At 45.5% G+C, this 13,758-nt stretch overlaps 1 protein-coding gene across 5 annotated transcripts in view; it reads right to left on the reverse strand.

The window, feature by feature from the left end:
• Positions 1-13,758, reverse strand: part of LOC129820836 (tensin-1-like) — a 310,756-nt gene that overhangs the window by 85,714 nt on the left and 211,284 nt on the right. For all 5 annotated transcript variants that reach the window (XM_055877855.1, XM_055877852.1, XM_055877854.1 and 2 more), the window contains one exon: positions 11,652-11,693. In XM_055877855.1, the coding sequence (XP_055733830.1) occupies positions 11,652-11,693 (42 nt within the window). The remainder of the gene's footprint in view (positions 1-11,651; positions 11,694-13,758) is intronic.

The raw sequence follows: 13,758 nt of genomic DNA on the forward strand, positions 1-13,758 counted from the left end.
AGATGTCAAACCCCCACGTGCAGTTATGCTGGTTTGACAGTGAGAAAGCCAAAGCACCCCAAATGCCCTTTAACTCGTAAATCACCAAAAGTTCTTCTTTCTCACACATTGTCTTGTTTTTGGGGCATACCCATGGGCGGTTATCATAATAAACACTCAGAACACACATTCAGTATCCACCCATCACCACCACCAACACACTCAGTATCCACCCATCAACACCATCAACACACATTCAGTATCCACCCATCACCACACATTCAGTATCCACCCATCAACACCATCAACACACTCAGTATCCACCCATCAACACACATTCAGTATCCACCCATCAACACACACTCAGTATCCACCCATCAACACCATCAACACACATTCAGTATCCACCCATCAACACCATCAACACACATTCAGTATCCACCCATCAACACCATCAACACACATTCAGTATCCACCCATCAACACCATCAACACACATTCAGTATCCACCCATCAACACACATTCAGTATCCACCCATCAACACACATTCAGTATCCACCCATCAGCACCATCAACACACATTCAGTATCCACCCATCACCACACATTCAGTATCCACCCATCACCACCACCAACACACATTCAGTATCCACCCATCAACACACATTCAGTATCCACCCATCAACACACATTCAGTATCCACCCATCAACACACATTCAGTATCCACCCATCAACACCATCAACACACATTCAGTATATACCCATCAACACCACAAACACACATTCAGTATCCACCCATCAACACCACAAACACACATTCAGTATCCACCCATCACCACCATCACCACACATTCAGTATCCACCCATCAACACCACAAACACACATTCAGTATCCACCCATCAACACCACAAACACACATTCAGTATCCACCCATCAACACCACAAACACACATTCAGTATCCACCCATCACCACCACACATTCAGTATCCACCCATCAACACCACAAACACACATTCAGTATCCACCCATCACCACACATTCAGTATCCACCCATCAACACACATTCAGTATCCACCCATCACCACCACACATTCAGTATCCACCCATCAACACCATCAACACACATTCAGTATCCACCCATCAACACCACACATTCAGTATCCACCCATCAACACACATTCAGTATCCACCCATCAACACCACAAACACACATTCAGTATCCACCCATCAACACCATCAACACACATTCAGTATCCACCCATCACCACCACACATTCAGTATCCACCCATCAACACCATCAACACACATTCAGTATCCACCCATCAACACCATCAACACACATTCAGTATCCACCCATCAACACCACCAACACACATTCAGTATCCACCCATCAACACACATTCAGTATCCACCCATCAACACCACAAACACACATTCAGTATCCACCCATCAACACCATCAACACACATTCAGTATCCACCCATCACCACACATTCAGTATCCACCCATCAACACCATCAACACACATTCAGTATCCACCCATCAACACCATCAACACACATTCAGTATCCACCCATCAACACCATCAACACACATTCAGTATCCACCCATCAACACCATCAACAAACATTCAGTATCCACCCATCAACACCATCAACACACATTCAGTATCCACCCATCAACACACATTCAGTATCCACCCATCAACACCATCAACACACATTCAGTATCCACCCATCAACACACATTCAGTATCCACCCATCAACACACATTCAGTATCCACCCATCAACACACATTCAGTATCCACCCATCAACACCATCAACACACATTCAGTATCCACCCATCAACACACATTCAGTATCCACCCATCAACACACATTCAGTATCCACCCATCAACACACATTCAGTATCCACCCATCAACACCATCAACACACATTCAGTATCCACCCATCACCACCACCAACACACATTCAGTATCCACCCATCAACACACATTCAGTATCCACCCATCAACACACATTCAGTATCCACCCATCAACACCACAAACACACATTCAGTATCCACCCATCAACACCATCAACACACATTCAGTATCCACCCAGAACAATCCTTTGGTACAAGTTCTTCGGAGTGTACAGTGGGTAACATATTGTAGCTTACAATTTTAATTATGTCTCTTTGGCTTCCCTTCCATCTACTCCCATAAAGGTCAGAGGTCAACGAGGCTTATACACTTCTCTGAGGGGATGTCACATGAGCGCAGGAGGGGAGACCTGTTGCTATCAGTGAGCACAGCCTTGCCATTCAGGAGGGTAGACACAGGAAAACCTGGCTCCCTGTACATGTTATCATCATCCAATACTTCAGTCTGGCCAACCACGCCAGTTCTTACATCTGTCTCTCTCTATACCTCTACCCGTCTTCTCTCTGTCTCTCTCTGTCTTTCTCTATACCTCTACCCGTCTTCTCTCTGTCTCTCTCTGTCTTGCTCTATACCTCTACCCGTCTTCTCTCTGTCTCTCTCTGTCTTTCTCTATACCTCTACCCGTCTTCTCTCTGTCTCTCTCTGTCTTTCTCTATACCTCTACCCGTCTTCTCTCTGTCTCTCTCTGTCTTTCTCTATACCTCTACCCGTCTTCTCTCTGTCTCTCTCTATACCTCTACCCGTCTTCTCTCTGTCTCTCTCTGTCTTTCTCTATACCTCTACCCGTCTTCTCTGTCTCTCTCTGTCTCTCTCTATACCTCTACCCGTCTTCGCTCTGTCTCTCTCTGTCTCTCTCTATACCTCTACCCGTCTTCTCTCTGTCTCTCTCTGTCTTTCTCTATACCTCTACCCGTCTTCTCTCTGTCTCTCTCTGTCTTTCTCTATACCTCTACCCGTCTTCTCTCTGTCTCTCTCTGTCTCTCTCTATACCTCTACCCGTCTTCTCTCTGTCTCTCTCTGTCTCTCTCTATACCTCTACCCGTCTTCTCTCTGTCTCTCTGTCTGTCTCTGTGTGTTTGTCTCTCTCTCTCTGTGTCTGTCTCTCTCTCTGTCTTTCTCTATACCTCTACCCGTCTTCTCTCTGTCTCTCTCTCTGTCTCTGTGTGTTTGTCTGTCTCTCTCTCTCTCTCTGTCTCTGTGTGTTTGTCTGTCTCTCTCTCTCTCTCTGTCTCTGTGTGTTTGTCTGTCTCTCTCTCTGTCTCTGTGTGTTTGTCTGTCTCTCTCTCTGTCTCTGTGTGTTTGTCTGTCTCTCTCTCTGTCTCTGTGTGTCTGTCTGTCTCTCTCTCTGTCTCTGTGTGTCTGTCTGTCTGTCTCTGTGTGTCTGTCTGTCTGTCTGTCTGTCTCTGTGTGTCTGTCTGTCTGTCTCTGTGTGTCTGTCTGTCTGTCTGTCTGTCTCTGTGTGTTTGTCTGTCTCTCTCTCTGTCTCTGTGTGTTTGTCTGTCTCTCTCTCTGTCTCTGTGTGTCTGTCTGTCTCTCTCTCTGTCTCTGTGTGTCTGTCTGTCTGTCTCTGTGTGTCTGTCTGTCTGTCTGTCTGTCTCTGTGTGTCTGTCTGTCTGTCTCTGTGTGTCTGTCTGTCTGTCTGTCTGTCTCTGTGTCTCTGTGTCTCTGTCTGTCTGTCTGTCTGTCTGTCTGTCTGTCTGTCTGTCTGTCTGTCTGTCTGTCTGTCTGTCTGTCTGTCTGTCTGTCTGTCTGTCTGTCTGTCTGTCTGTCTGTCTGTCTGTCTGTCTGTCTGTCTGTCTGTCTGTCTGTCTCTCTCTCTCTCTCTCTCTCTCTCCTCTCTCTCTCTCTCTCTCTCTCTCCTCTCTCTCTCTCTCCTCTCTCTCTCTCTCTCTCTCTTCTCTCTCTCTCTCCTCTCTCTCTCTCCTCTCTCTCTCTCATCTCTCTCCTCTCTCTCTCCTCTCTCCTCTCTCTCTCCTCTCTCTCTCTCTCCTCTCTCTCTCTCTCTCTCTCTCTCTCTCTCTGTCTCTCTCTCTGTCTCTCTCTCTGTGTCTGTCTCTCTCTCTCTGTGTCTGTCTCTCTCTCTCTGTGTCTGTCTCTCTCTCTCTGTGTCTGTCTCTCTCTCTCTCTGTGTCTATCTCTCTGTCTCTCTCCCTCTCTGTCTGTCTCTCTCTCTCTCTGTGTCTCTCTCTGTCTTTCTCTCTCTCTGTGTATGTGTGTGTGTCTCTTCCTCTCTGTCTTTCTCTCTCTGTCTCTGTGTGTCTCTCAATTCAATTCAATTTGCGGGTATCCTATTCTCATCAGAGAGGTCTCTGAAACCTTGAATAAGGGTTTCAAATTTGGGGAAATGACACTCTCTAATTGTCTTATATTTTTGAAATTTTGTCAGGAAATTGGGTTCTTGAGGTGTCTTGGGTTCTGCTGTCTTGGGTTCTGCTGAGGTGCAGTGGTTGCACAGCCTTTCCTCTACAGGGAGCCAGGTTTTCCTGTGTCTACCCTTCTCAATGACAGGGCTGTGCTCACTGAGCCTGTACTCTGTCAAGGTTTTTCTAAGGTTTTGATCAGTAACCATGGATAAATAGTTTACCATGGTGTACTGTCGATTTAGGGCCAGATAGCACTACATTTTGCTTTGTGCTTGTGTTTCCCAATTAGTAATGTAGTTTTGTTTTGTGTTTTGATTGTGTTGTAATTTGGTTTATTCTGATTGATTGGATGTTCTGGTCTCTCTCGCTTTGTCTCTCTCTGTCTTTTTCTCTCTCTCTGTGTATGTCTCTCTCTGTCTCTCTCTCTCTGTCTGTCTCTCTCTCTCTCGTCTGTCTCTCTGACTGTCTATCTCGCTCTCTCTCATTAGGACGCTGCAAAACCAATTTAGTTTGACAACTCCTATCTCTTTTTCCCAAAAGCCTTTAACTTTGACAAGTGCCCCCGTGTACACGTGGCCGAATGTAGCACCACAAAGTGTACCCTCAACATCTTTCTCGTTCTCACTCTCAGTATGTTGAGAGAGAGAGTGTCACCAGAGCGAAGGATATGATTGAAAGGCCCTACAATTACATCCAGTTCAACTAAAATAGTAATATGTCTGCAGCACCTTGGTTACTTTGTGTTCCTGCCGAGTGGGTTTAGATAGAGAGAGCTATGGTGACAGAGAGAGTGAGAGAGAGATGGTGACGGAGAGAGACAGCGATGGCGAGGGAGAGAGATGGAGAGAGAGAGAGAAAGAGAGAGATGGAGAGAGAGAAAGAGAGAGATGGAGAGAGGGAGGGAGCAAGAGAGAGAGAGAGAGACAGAGGAAAAAAGATAGATAGAGGGAGAGAGAGAGACATCAGAGGGACCCCGTGCCATATCATGGTAGGACAGATGTCAAAACAAAACAAACAGTAACTGCCTACATCTTGATGACTAATAACTAATAGAGACATTACACTGTAAGACTAGGAAGTTGAATTGTGAAAAAGTATTAATTAGTCCAAATCATTGCCTGCTGCCTGGGAAGCTGACTGTACAGCCTATACTTTATGACCAATGACGTTGTGATCACTAATAAAAGACACAAGTCGATATGATTTAAGTGGAATTCCTCCCCTAAATAAAATATGATTGACTATAATTATTTATTTCCCATAACATACAACAAAACACTCGAGACAAAATGTGGACATTGAGCAATATAAAAGAAGGGGGGGTAACGAGTGGGGGGTCTCCGTGGAACCCTGATCAAAACCATCTGGAAGCCTGGCTTTACAAGCAGGCCTTACAAATTAACCATCAGAGAGAATGAAGGAGGGAGAGAGAAAGGGGGGGGGGGCTGGTTGGTCTGAAAAGGGAAAGAAAAAGTTGCACAATAAAAGACCTTGAACAGGACATGAGGAAAAAGAGGAAACTCGAAAAAGAGACACAAGAGAAGAGAACAGGAATTGACGGCCATTCCTGTAGCCTACCTCGCTCCCTTTTCCAGGTACCCCTCCCCTCTCCCTCCTCCCTCCCTCCCTCCCTCCCTTCTTTCCTACCTTCCTAAACAGGTAGCCCGTACTCCATCGCCAGGCCCCATGGAGGGAGGACAGACGTCTTCGCAGGGACCGTTCCCGGTTCATCTCTGGAGAGGAGTGAGACTCCCTCTCTCCTTTTCTCGCTGGACTGTTCCACCCTCCTTCACAAAACTCTCCTTTTCTCTTCCTTTTCCCTCCCTCCCTCCCTCCCTCCCTCCCTCCCTCCCTCCCTCTCTCCCTCTCTCCCTCTCTCCCTCCCTCCCTCCCTCCCTCCCTCCCTCCCTCCCTCTCTCCCTCCCTCTCTCCCTTCTCTCTCCCTCCTCTCTCCCTCCCTCCCTCTCTCCCTCTCTCCCCTCTCTCCCTCTCTCCCTCTCTCCCTCCCTCTCTCCCTCCCTCTCTCCCTCCCTCTCTCCCTCCCTCTCTCCCTCTCTCCCTCTCTCCCTCTCTCCCTCCCTCTCTCCCTCTCTCCCTCCCTCTCTCCCTCCCTCTCTCCCTCCCTCTCTCCCTCCCTCTCTCCCTCCCTCTCTCCTCCCTCCCCTCCCTCCCTCCCCTCCCTCCCTCACACACATCCTCTCTACTCTCTTCAAACCTCTCTTCCCTCCTTGCATCTGTATCTCGTCATCTTTCCCCTCTCGGTCTCTACCTCTCCTCTCCTACATACTGTGATTTGGGATCGCAACGGTCACATGTTCTTTCTTTCCCTGGGCTTAGACCCCTGTCAGCCGACTCAACGCCCTTTGTGGACGTGTGTGTGTGTGTGTGTGTGTGTGTGTGTGTGTGTGTCTCCTGACCCCTCCTGTCTCAGCCTCCAGTATTTATGCTGCAGTAGTTTATGTGTCGGGGGGCTAGGGTCAGTTTGTTATATCTGGAGTACTTCTCCTGTCTTATCCGTTGTCCTGTGTGAATTTAAGTATGCTCTCTGTAATTCTCTCTTTCTCTCTTTCTTTCTCTCTCTCGGAGGACCTGAGCCCTAGGACCATGCCTCAGGACTACCTGGCATGATGACTCCTTGCTGTCCCCAGTCCAACTGGCCGTGTTGCTGCTCTAGATTTCAACTGTTCTGCCTGCTGCTATGGAACCCTGACCTGTTCACCAGATGTGCTACCTGTCCCAGACCTGCTGTTTTCAACTCTCTAGAGACAGCAGGAGGGGTAGAGATACTCTGAATGATCCTGAGGTGCTGACTTGCTGCACCCTCGACAACTACTGTGATTATTATTATTTGACCATGCTGGTCATCTATGAACATTTGAACATCATGGCCATGTTCTGTTATAATCTCCACCCGGCACAGCCAGAAGAGGACTGGCCACCCCCATAGCCTGGTTCCTCTGGTTCCTCTCTAGGTTTCTTCCTAGGTTTTGGCCTTTCTAGGGAGTTTTTCCTAGACACCGTGCTTCTACACCTGCATTGCTTGCTGTTTGGGGTTTTAGGCTGGGTTTCTGTACAGCACTTTGAGATATCAGCTGATGTACGAAGGGCTATATAAATACATTTGATTTGATTTGATTTGTGTGTGTGTGTGTGTGTGTGTGTGTGTGTGTGTGTGTGTGTGTGTGTGTGTGTGTGTGTGTGTGTGTGTGTGTGTGTGTGTGTGTGTGTGTGTGTCTGTCTGTCTGTCTGTCTGTCTGTCTGTCTGTCTGTCTGTCTGTCTGTCTGTCTGTCTGTCTGTCTGTCTGTCTGTCTGTCTGTCTGTCTGTCTGTCTGTCTGTCTGTCTGTCTGTCTGTCTGTCTGTCTGTCTGTCTGCCTGCCTGCCTGTGTGTCTGTGTGTCTGTGTGTCTGTGTGTTTGTGTGTGTGTGTGTGAGTAAATCATGCAGGGTTCTCTTACTTGTGTGGCACAACAAAAGTATAGTTCATGACGAGGCTACTTGAGGGTAAACTAACTACAGTCCAGACTGTCACAGTCCCAACTGAATGAGGTCAGAAAACAACAGCAACATCTTTGGCTTGCCATGGAATTCACAGATGACCCTATCCTGGCCTAATGTCCTATGATGTGATACTTAAATTATTGTTCAGCATTTGTCATTGAGCTTATGACCTAGTCAAGGTAGAGGACAAACATATGTGGAAACAGAAAAACAAGCACTAATGGAGAACAGAGAAGTGGGTCTTGTTCATGTAGTCATGTGATAAGGGGCTGTGTCGTTGAGAGACTGAGGGGCCCAGTAACAGTAGTGGGGCTGAAAGACTTCAGTGTAACCACAGAGCTAATGCCAATGACCGGCCCCAGGCGCGACACGCCCCATGATGCTTTTGTTCTTGGCAGCCACTTCCTTGTTCATCTGTACAGACTTCAATTATGCCCCCAGCTGTCAAGCACACACACACAAACGCAGGTACAGAGACGCACACACACTCCACCAAACTTCCCCCCCAACCACCCCCACCCCACCACTCCACACTCCAACAACCCCCCCCCCCACAATCTACCAAACTTCCCCCAAACCACCCCCACCCCACACTCCACCAAACATCCACCCCACCACTCCACACTCCAACAAACCCCCCCCCCACAATCCACCAAATATCCCCCCCCCACCACCCCACCCCACCACCCCACACTCCAACAAACCCCCACCCCACACTCCACCAAACATCCACCCCACCACTCCACACTCCAACAAACCCCCCCCCCACAATCCACCAAATATCCCCCCCCCCACCACCCCACCCCACCACCCCACACTCCAACAAACCCCCCCCCCACAATCCACCAAATATCCCCCCCACCACCCCACACTCCACCAAACATGCCCCAACCACCCCCAACACCCCACACTCAACTAAACATCCCCCCACCACCCCACACTCCACCAAACATCCCCCAACCACCCCCACCACCCCACACTCCACCAAACATCCACCAATCCCTTCTCAGACAGACAGACAGACAGACATATCCTCAGTCTATTTGTTTGAGGGATGTAAAACAGGATGTCAATAGATCAGGGGGATTTGGCCCACAGTGAGTCTACATTCAATTAAACACGGGATGCCAGCGGTTTAAGCCCCCGACTTCAATGATTGAATCATAGCTATCGGATTACATCTAAGCCGTAGCGGAGTCTAAATGCATATTTTTGGTCCAAATGGGATTCCAAGTTGTAGTCAGACTAGACGTATCTGTCGTTTATCATTTTGTTCGTCTGATTCATCCAGTGTTGTGTGTGTGTGTGTGTGTGTGTGTGTGTGTGTGCGTGCGTGCGTGCGTGCGTGCGTGCGTGCGTGCGTGCGTGCGTGCGTGCGTGTGTGTGTGTGTGTGTGTGTGCGTGCCTGTGTGGTCTTTGTTTGGCATCAGCTGAAAGGGGTTGAGGGCCAGCTGTCACTTTGTTTGGAACAGGAGAAATGTGTTTATACAGTAGACAGAAGATAAACTCACTCTTTTACCTGTGGAATTGTGAAATGTAACTGCAGCGTGGACTTACACACATAGAAGTACACACTAACAATATACTAGCTATACAGTACACACAATATACTAGATATACATATAGTTCACACACAATATACTAGCTATACACACAGTACACACAATATACTAGCTATACAGTACACACAATATACTAGATATACATATAGTACACACTAACAATATACTAGCTATACAGTACACACAATATACTAGATATACATATAGTACACACTAACAATATACTAGCTATACAGTACACACAATATACTAGATATACATATAGTACACACTAACAATATACTAGCTATACAGTACACACAATATACTAGATATACATATAGTACACACACAATATACTAGCTATACACACAGTACACACAATATACTAGCTATACACACAGTACACACAATATACTAGCTATACATACAGTACACTTAAGCATTTCCACATTTCTATATGCAAGGGAACGTACAGATAAAAAAGCCAGCACACACAGAGCCACACAGACACACACAGATACACACAGAGCCACACAGACACACACAGAGCCACACACAGATACACACAGAGCCACACAGACACACACAGAGCCACACAGACACACACAGACTCACATAGAGACACACACAGAGCCACACACAGACACACACAGACACACATTGAGACACACACATAGAGACACACACACAGAGCCACACACAGACACACAGACACACATAGAGACACACACATAGAGACACACACATAGAGACACACACACAGAGACACATACAGACACACATAGAGACACACACATAGAGACACACACACAGAGACACACACACAGAGACACACACATAGAGACACACACAGACACATAGACACACATAGAGACACACACATAGAGACACACACATAGAGACACACACATAGAGACACACACACAGAGACACACACACACACACACACACATATTTGGGTAGTGGTTTATTCCCTCTTTAAATATTGGCTGCGTCTTGGCTTTGGGTGGTGAGTCCCAATCTGTAACGTGATACTTCCTTTCTCAGACTAAATAAAACCCAGTCCAATCCTTACAGGGTGTGTGCAAAAGGCAGTCTATGCTGTATGCTGGGATAGGTAACTCACATGGCTGGCTCTGAACTGGATAGTGGACACACACCATTAAACAAGCATACAAATTCAAACATAACAACCAAAGAATACATGGACAAAATGGAACTAGAAGTAGCAACTGATACAGACCATGTAATGGAAACATGATTTAAAACCCCTGGTTGTGTATTTCATTACTCCCTCTGTGTGTGTGTTTGTATTCATCTGTTCAGTTTGGGTGTGTTAATGTGTATTTGATGCTGTGCTTTTGTGAATGAACACAGTAGATTAGTGTGTATTTACAGTATATTATACAAAGAGCCTTTGTTTCTACCTAAGAAACATGGTTAAGAGCTGGCGGGCTTGGAATCACAATGTACCTTTATTTAACTAGGCAAGTCAGTTAAGAAGAAATCCTTATTTTCAATGACAGCCTAGGAACATTGGGTTAACTGCCTGTTCAGGGGCAGAACGAAAGATTTGTACCTTGTCAGCTCGGCGATTTGAACTTGCAACCATTCTGTTACTAGTCCAACGCTCTAACCACTAGGCTACGCTGCCGCCCCAATAACATAATAATAATAATAATAACAACAATAACACAATGACAATAACACAATGACAATAACATAATGACAATAACACAATAACACAATCAAAATGACACTATCACAATATCACAATGACAATAACACAATATCACAATGACAACAACACAATGACAACAACACAATGACAACAACATAATGACAATAACATAATGACAATAACATAATGACAATAACACAATGACAACAACATAATGACAATAACATAATGACAATAACACAATGACAAGAACACAATGACAACAACATAATGACAATAACATAATGACAACAACATAATGACAATAACATAATGACAGTATCACAATGACAACAACATAATGACAATAACATAATGACAACAACATAATGACAACAACACAATGACACTAACACAATGACACTAACATAATGACAATAACATAATGACAGTAACATAATGACAATAACATAATGACAGTATCACACTGACACTAACATAATGATAATAACATAATGACAATAACACAATGACAATTCACAATGACAATAACACGATGGGGCAATAGCATCCCCAATCCCTCTTTTAATGGTTTGAGGTGTTTTAGCTAGAAACAATAACACACACACACACACACACACACATAGACAATAAGATAGAGCTCAGACTCACCAAGGTCTCTACATGCTTCAGGGGGATGTCGTTACCAGGTACCTAGAAGGGTGAAGGAAGGAAGAGAGTGAGCGAGAGAGAGAGAGAGAAGAGAGAGGGAAAGGAAGAGAGAGGGAGAGAGAAAGAGAAGAAGAGGGAGATAGGGAGAGGAAGAGAGAGGGTGAGGAAGAGATAGGAAGTGAGAGAGGGAGGGAGACAGAGGAAGAGAGAGGAGGAAAGAGGAAGAGAGAGGAAGAGAGAGGGAGAGAGAGGAAGAGAGAGAGAGAAGGAGAGGAAGAGATAGGAAGTGAGAGAGGGAGGGAGAGAGAGAGAGGGAGACAGAGGAAGAGAGAGGAGGAGAGAGGAAGAGAGAGGAAGAGAGAAGGAGAGAGAGGGAGAGGAAGAGAGAGGAAGTGAGAGAGGGAGGGAGAGAGAGAGAGGGAGACAGAGGAAGAGAGGAGGAGAGGGAAAGAGAGAAGGAGAGAGAGGGAGAGGAAGAGAGAGGGAGGGAGAGGAAGAGAGGAAGAGAGAGGGAGAGAGAGGAAGAGAGAGGGAGGGAGAGAGAGGGAGAGGAAGAGAGAGGGAGAGAGAAGAGAAAAGTTTAGACTATTGTAAATACAGTACACAACCTGTAATGTGAAAGCTTGGTTGTGATTATAACTAGGGCTGTTGCGGTGACCGTATTACCACCACACCGGCGGTCATGAGTCATGAAGACAGTCAAATTCCACGCGGCCGTGTTTAGTCACAGTAATTAGGCTTCTCCAAGCTCTGATGCTGTTGATGGTCATTAGTAGCCCAACAACCTTGTTAACTGCCTGTTTCTCAGCACTCTATTGTTCCTCTAATCACTCTGACATCAATGCAAATGTGTTAGAAAATCTAATCAAACACTTCATGAGAGTCCATGAGCTCATGTTGCGCAACACTTCAATAGGCTATGCAATTGCGTGAGAAAACAGAGTGATGGCCTCTACTAGGCCTACAATATTTATTTCTCAACTTTCCTAATATTAAGCACATTGCTTATATTTACAACAGGAGTATAGCCTACCTGGCTGGCATGAAAATGAACCACGGGGGCAAACCGTCCTCCATTTGCTATTTAAGTGCATAGATGACATGTATTTTTTCCGCTGCCCCTGTTTCGAGACAGGTGCATGATAATGGTCCATTCTAAATCAAAACAAATGTCACATATATATTATTTAGTCAATCTAAAGACAAGATTAAATCAAGAATAGTCTGATGGGAGACAATATTAGCCTAACACTTGTGAATTATATATTATCACTTGTGAATGATGCCCAGCATAAGAAACAATGCCCTTTTTTTGCTACTTTTTCGAATCACAGTCACACACCTCAAGTAGCCTAGCCCATAGGCCTATATGTTTTAATAAGATTTGTATCACACCTCAAGTAGCCTAGCCCATAGGCCTATATGTTTTAATAAGGTTAGTATCACACCTCAAGTAGCCTTGCCCATAGGCCTATATGTTTTAATAAGATTTCCATCACAACTTAAGTGGTGAATTTAACTTCTTAAAAGTAAGCACATTTATCTACTTTACAAGTGCTGTAGAGCCTAACTGCCATATATAAGCAGTGCGTGAGTTTCAAGTTTGTGGAAGATCATTTTCACCATAAAAATGCACTTTTATAATAAAAGCATTACATGCATAATTGTATTTGCGGTAATTTTTCATAATGCTGTTTTCTGCTAATGGAACATTTGTGCTTATAGCCTACTACCATGTGCGCATTGCTGTGCTTATAATGTGAAGAAATATCCTAATAGTTGATCAACATTTTAAGCGAAACATTCTGATCAGTTGCATCAGCCACATTGCCTAAAAAACATTTGGGGGATGATAGTGGTTGTATTAATATGGGATCTATCGCATCCCACAACGGGCCCAGACTATGTTGGGAATATTTATTTCTTGCACAGAACCTAATAGGTCGACCTTTGGTACTATGGGGGATAGTAGATTGGGCTAGTGCTTTTTCTATTTGTTAGAACTAGTCATCTTGCTGGCTGACGGAAAGTAAATGTGGCCAGTTCTTCCAATATCTTCAATATGCACCTTGGAATTGGATGCGGACGCGCAGAGTTGCGTCCCCGA

This window comes from Salvelinus fontinalis, chromosome 23 (assembly GCF_029448725.1).
Source record: "Salvelinus fontinalis isolate EN_2023a chromosome 23, ASM2944872v1, whole genome shotgun sequence".
NCBI classification, from domain to species: Eukaryota; Metazoa; Chordata; class Actinopteri; order Salmoniformes; family Salmonidae; genus Salvelinus; species Salvelinus fontinalis.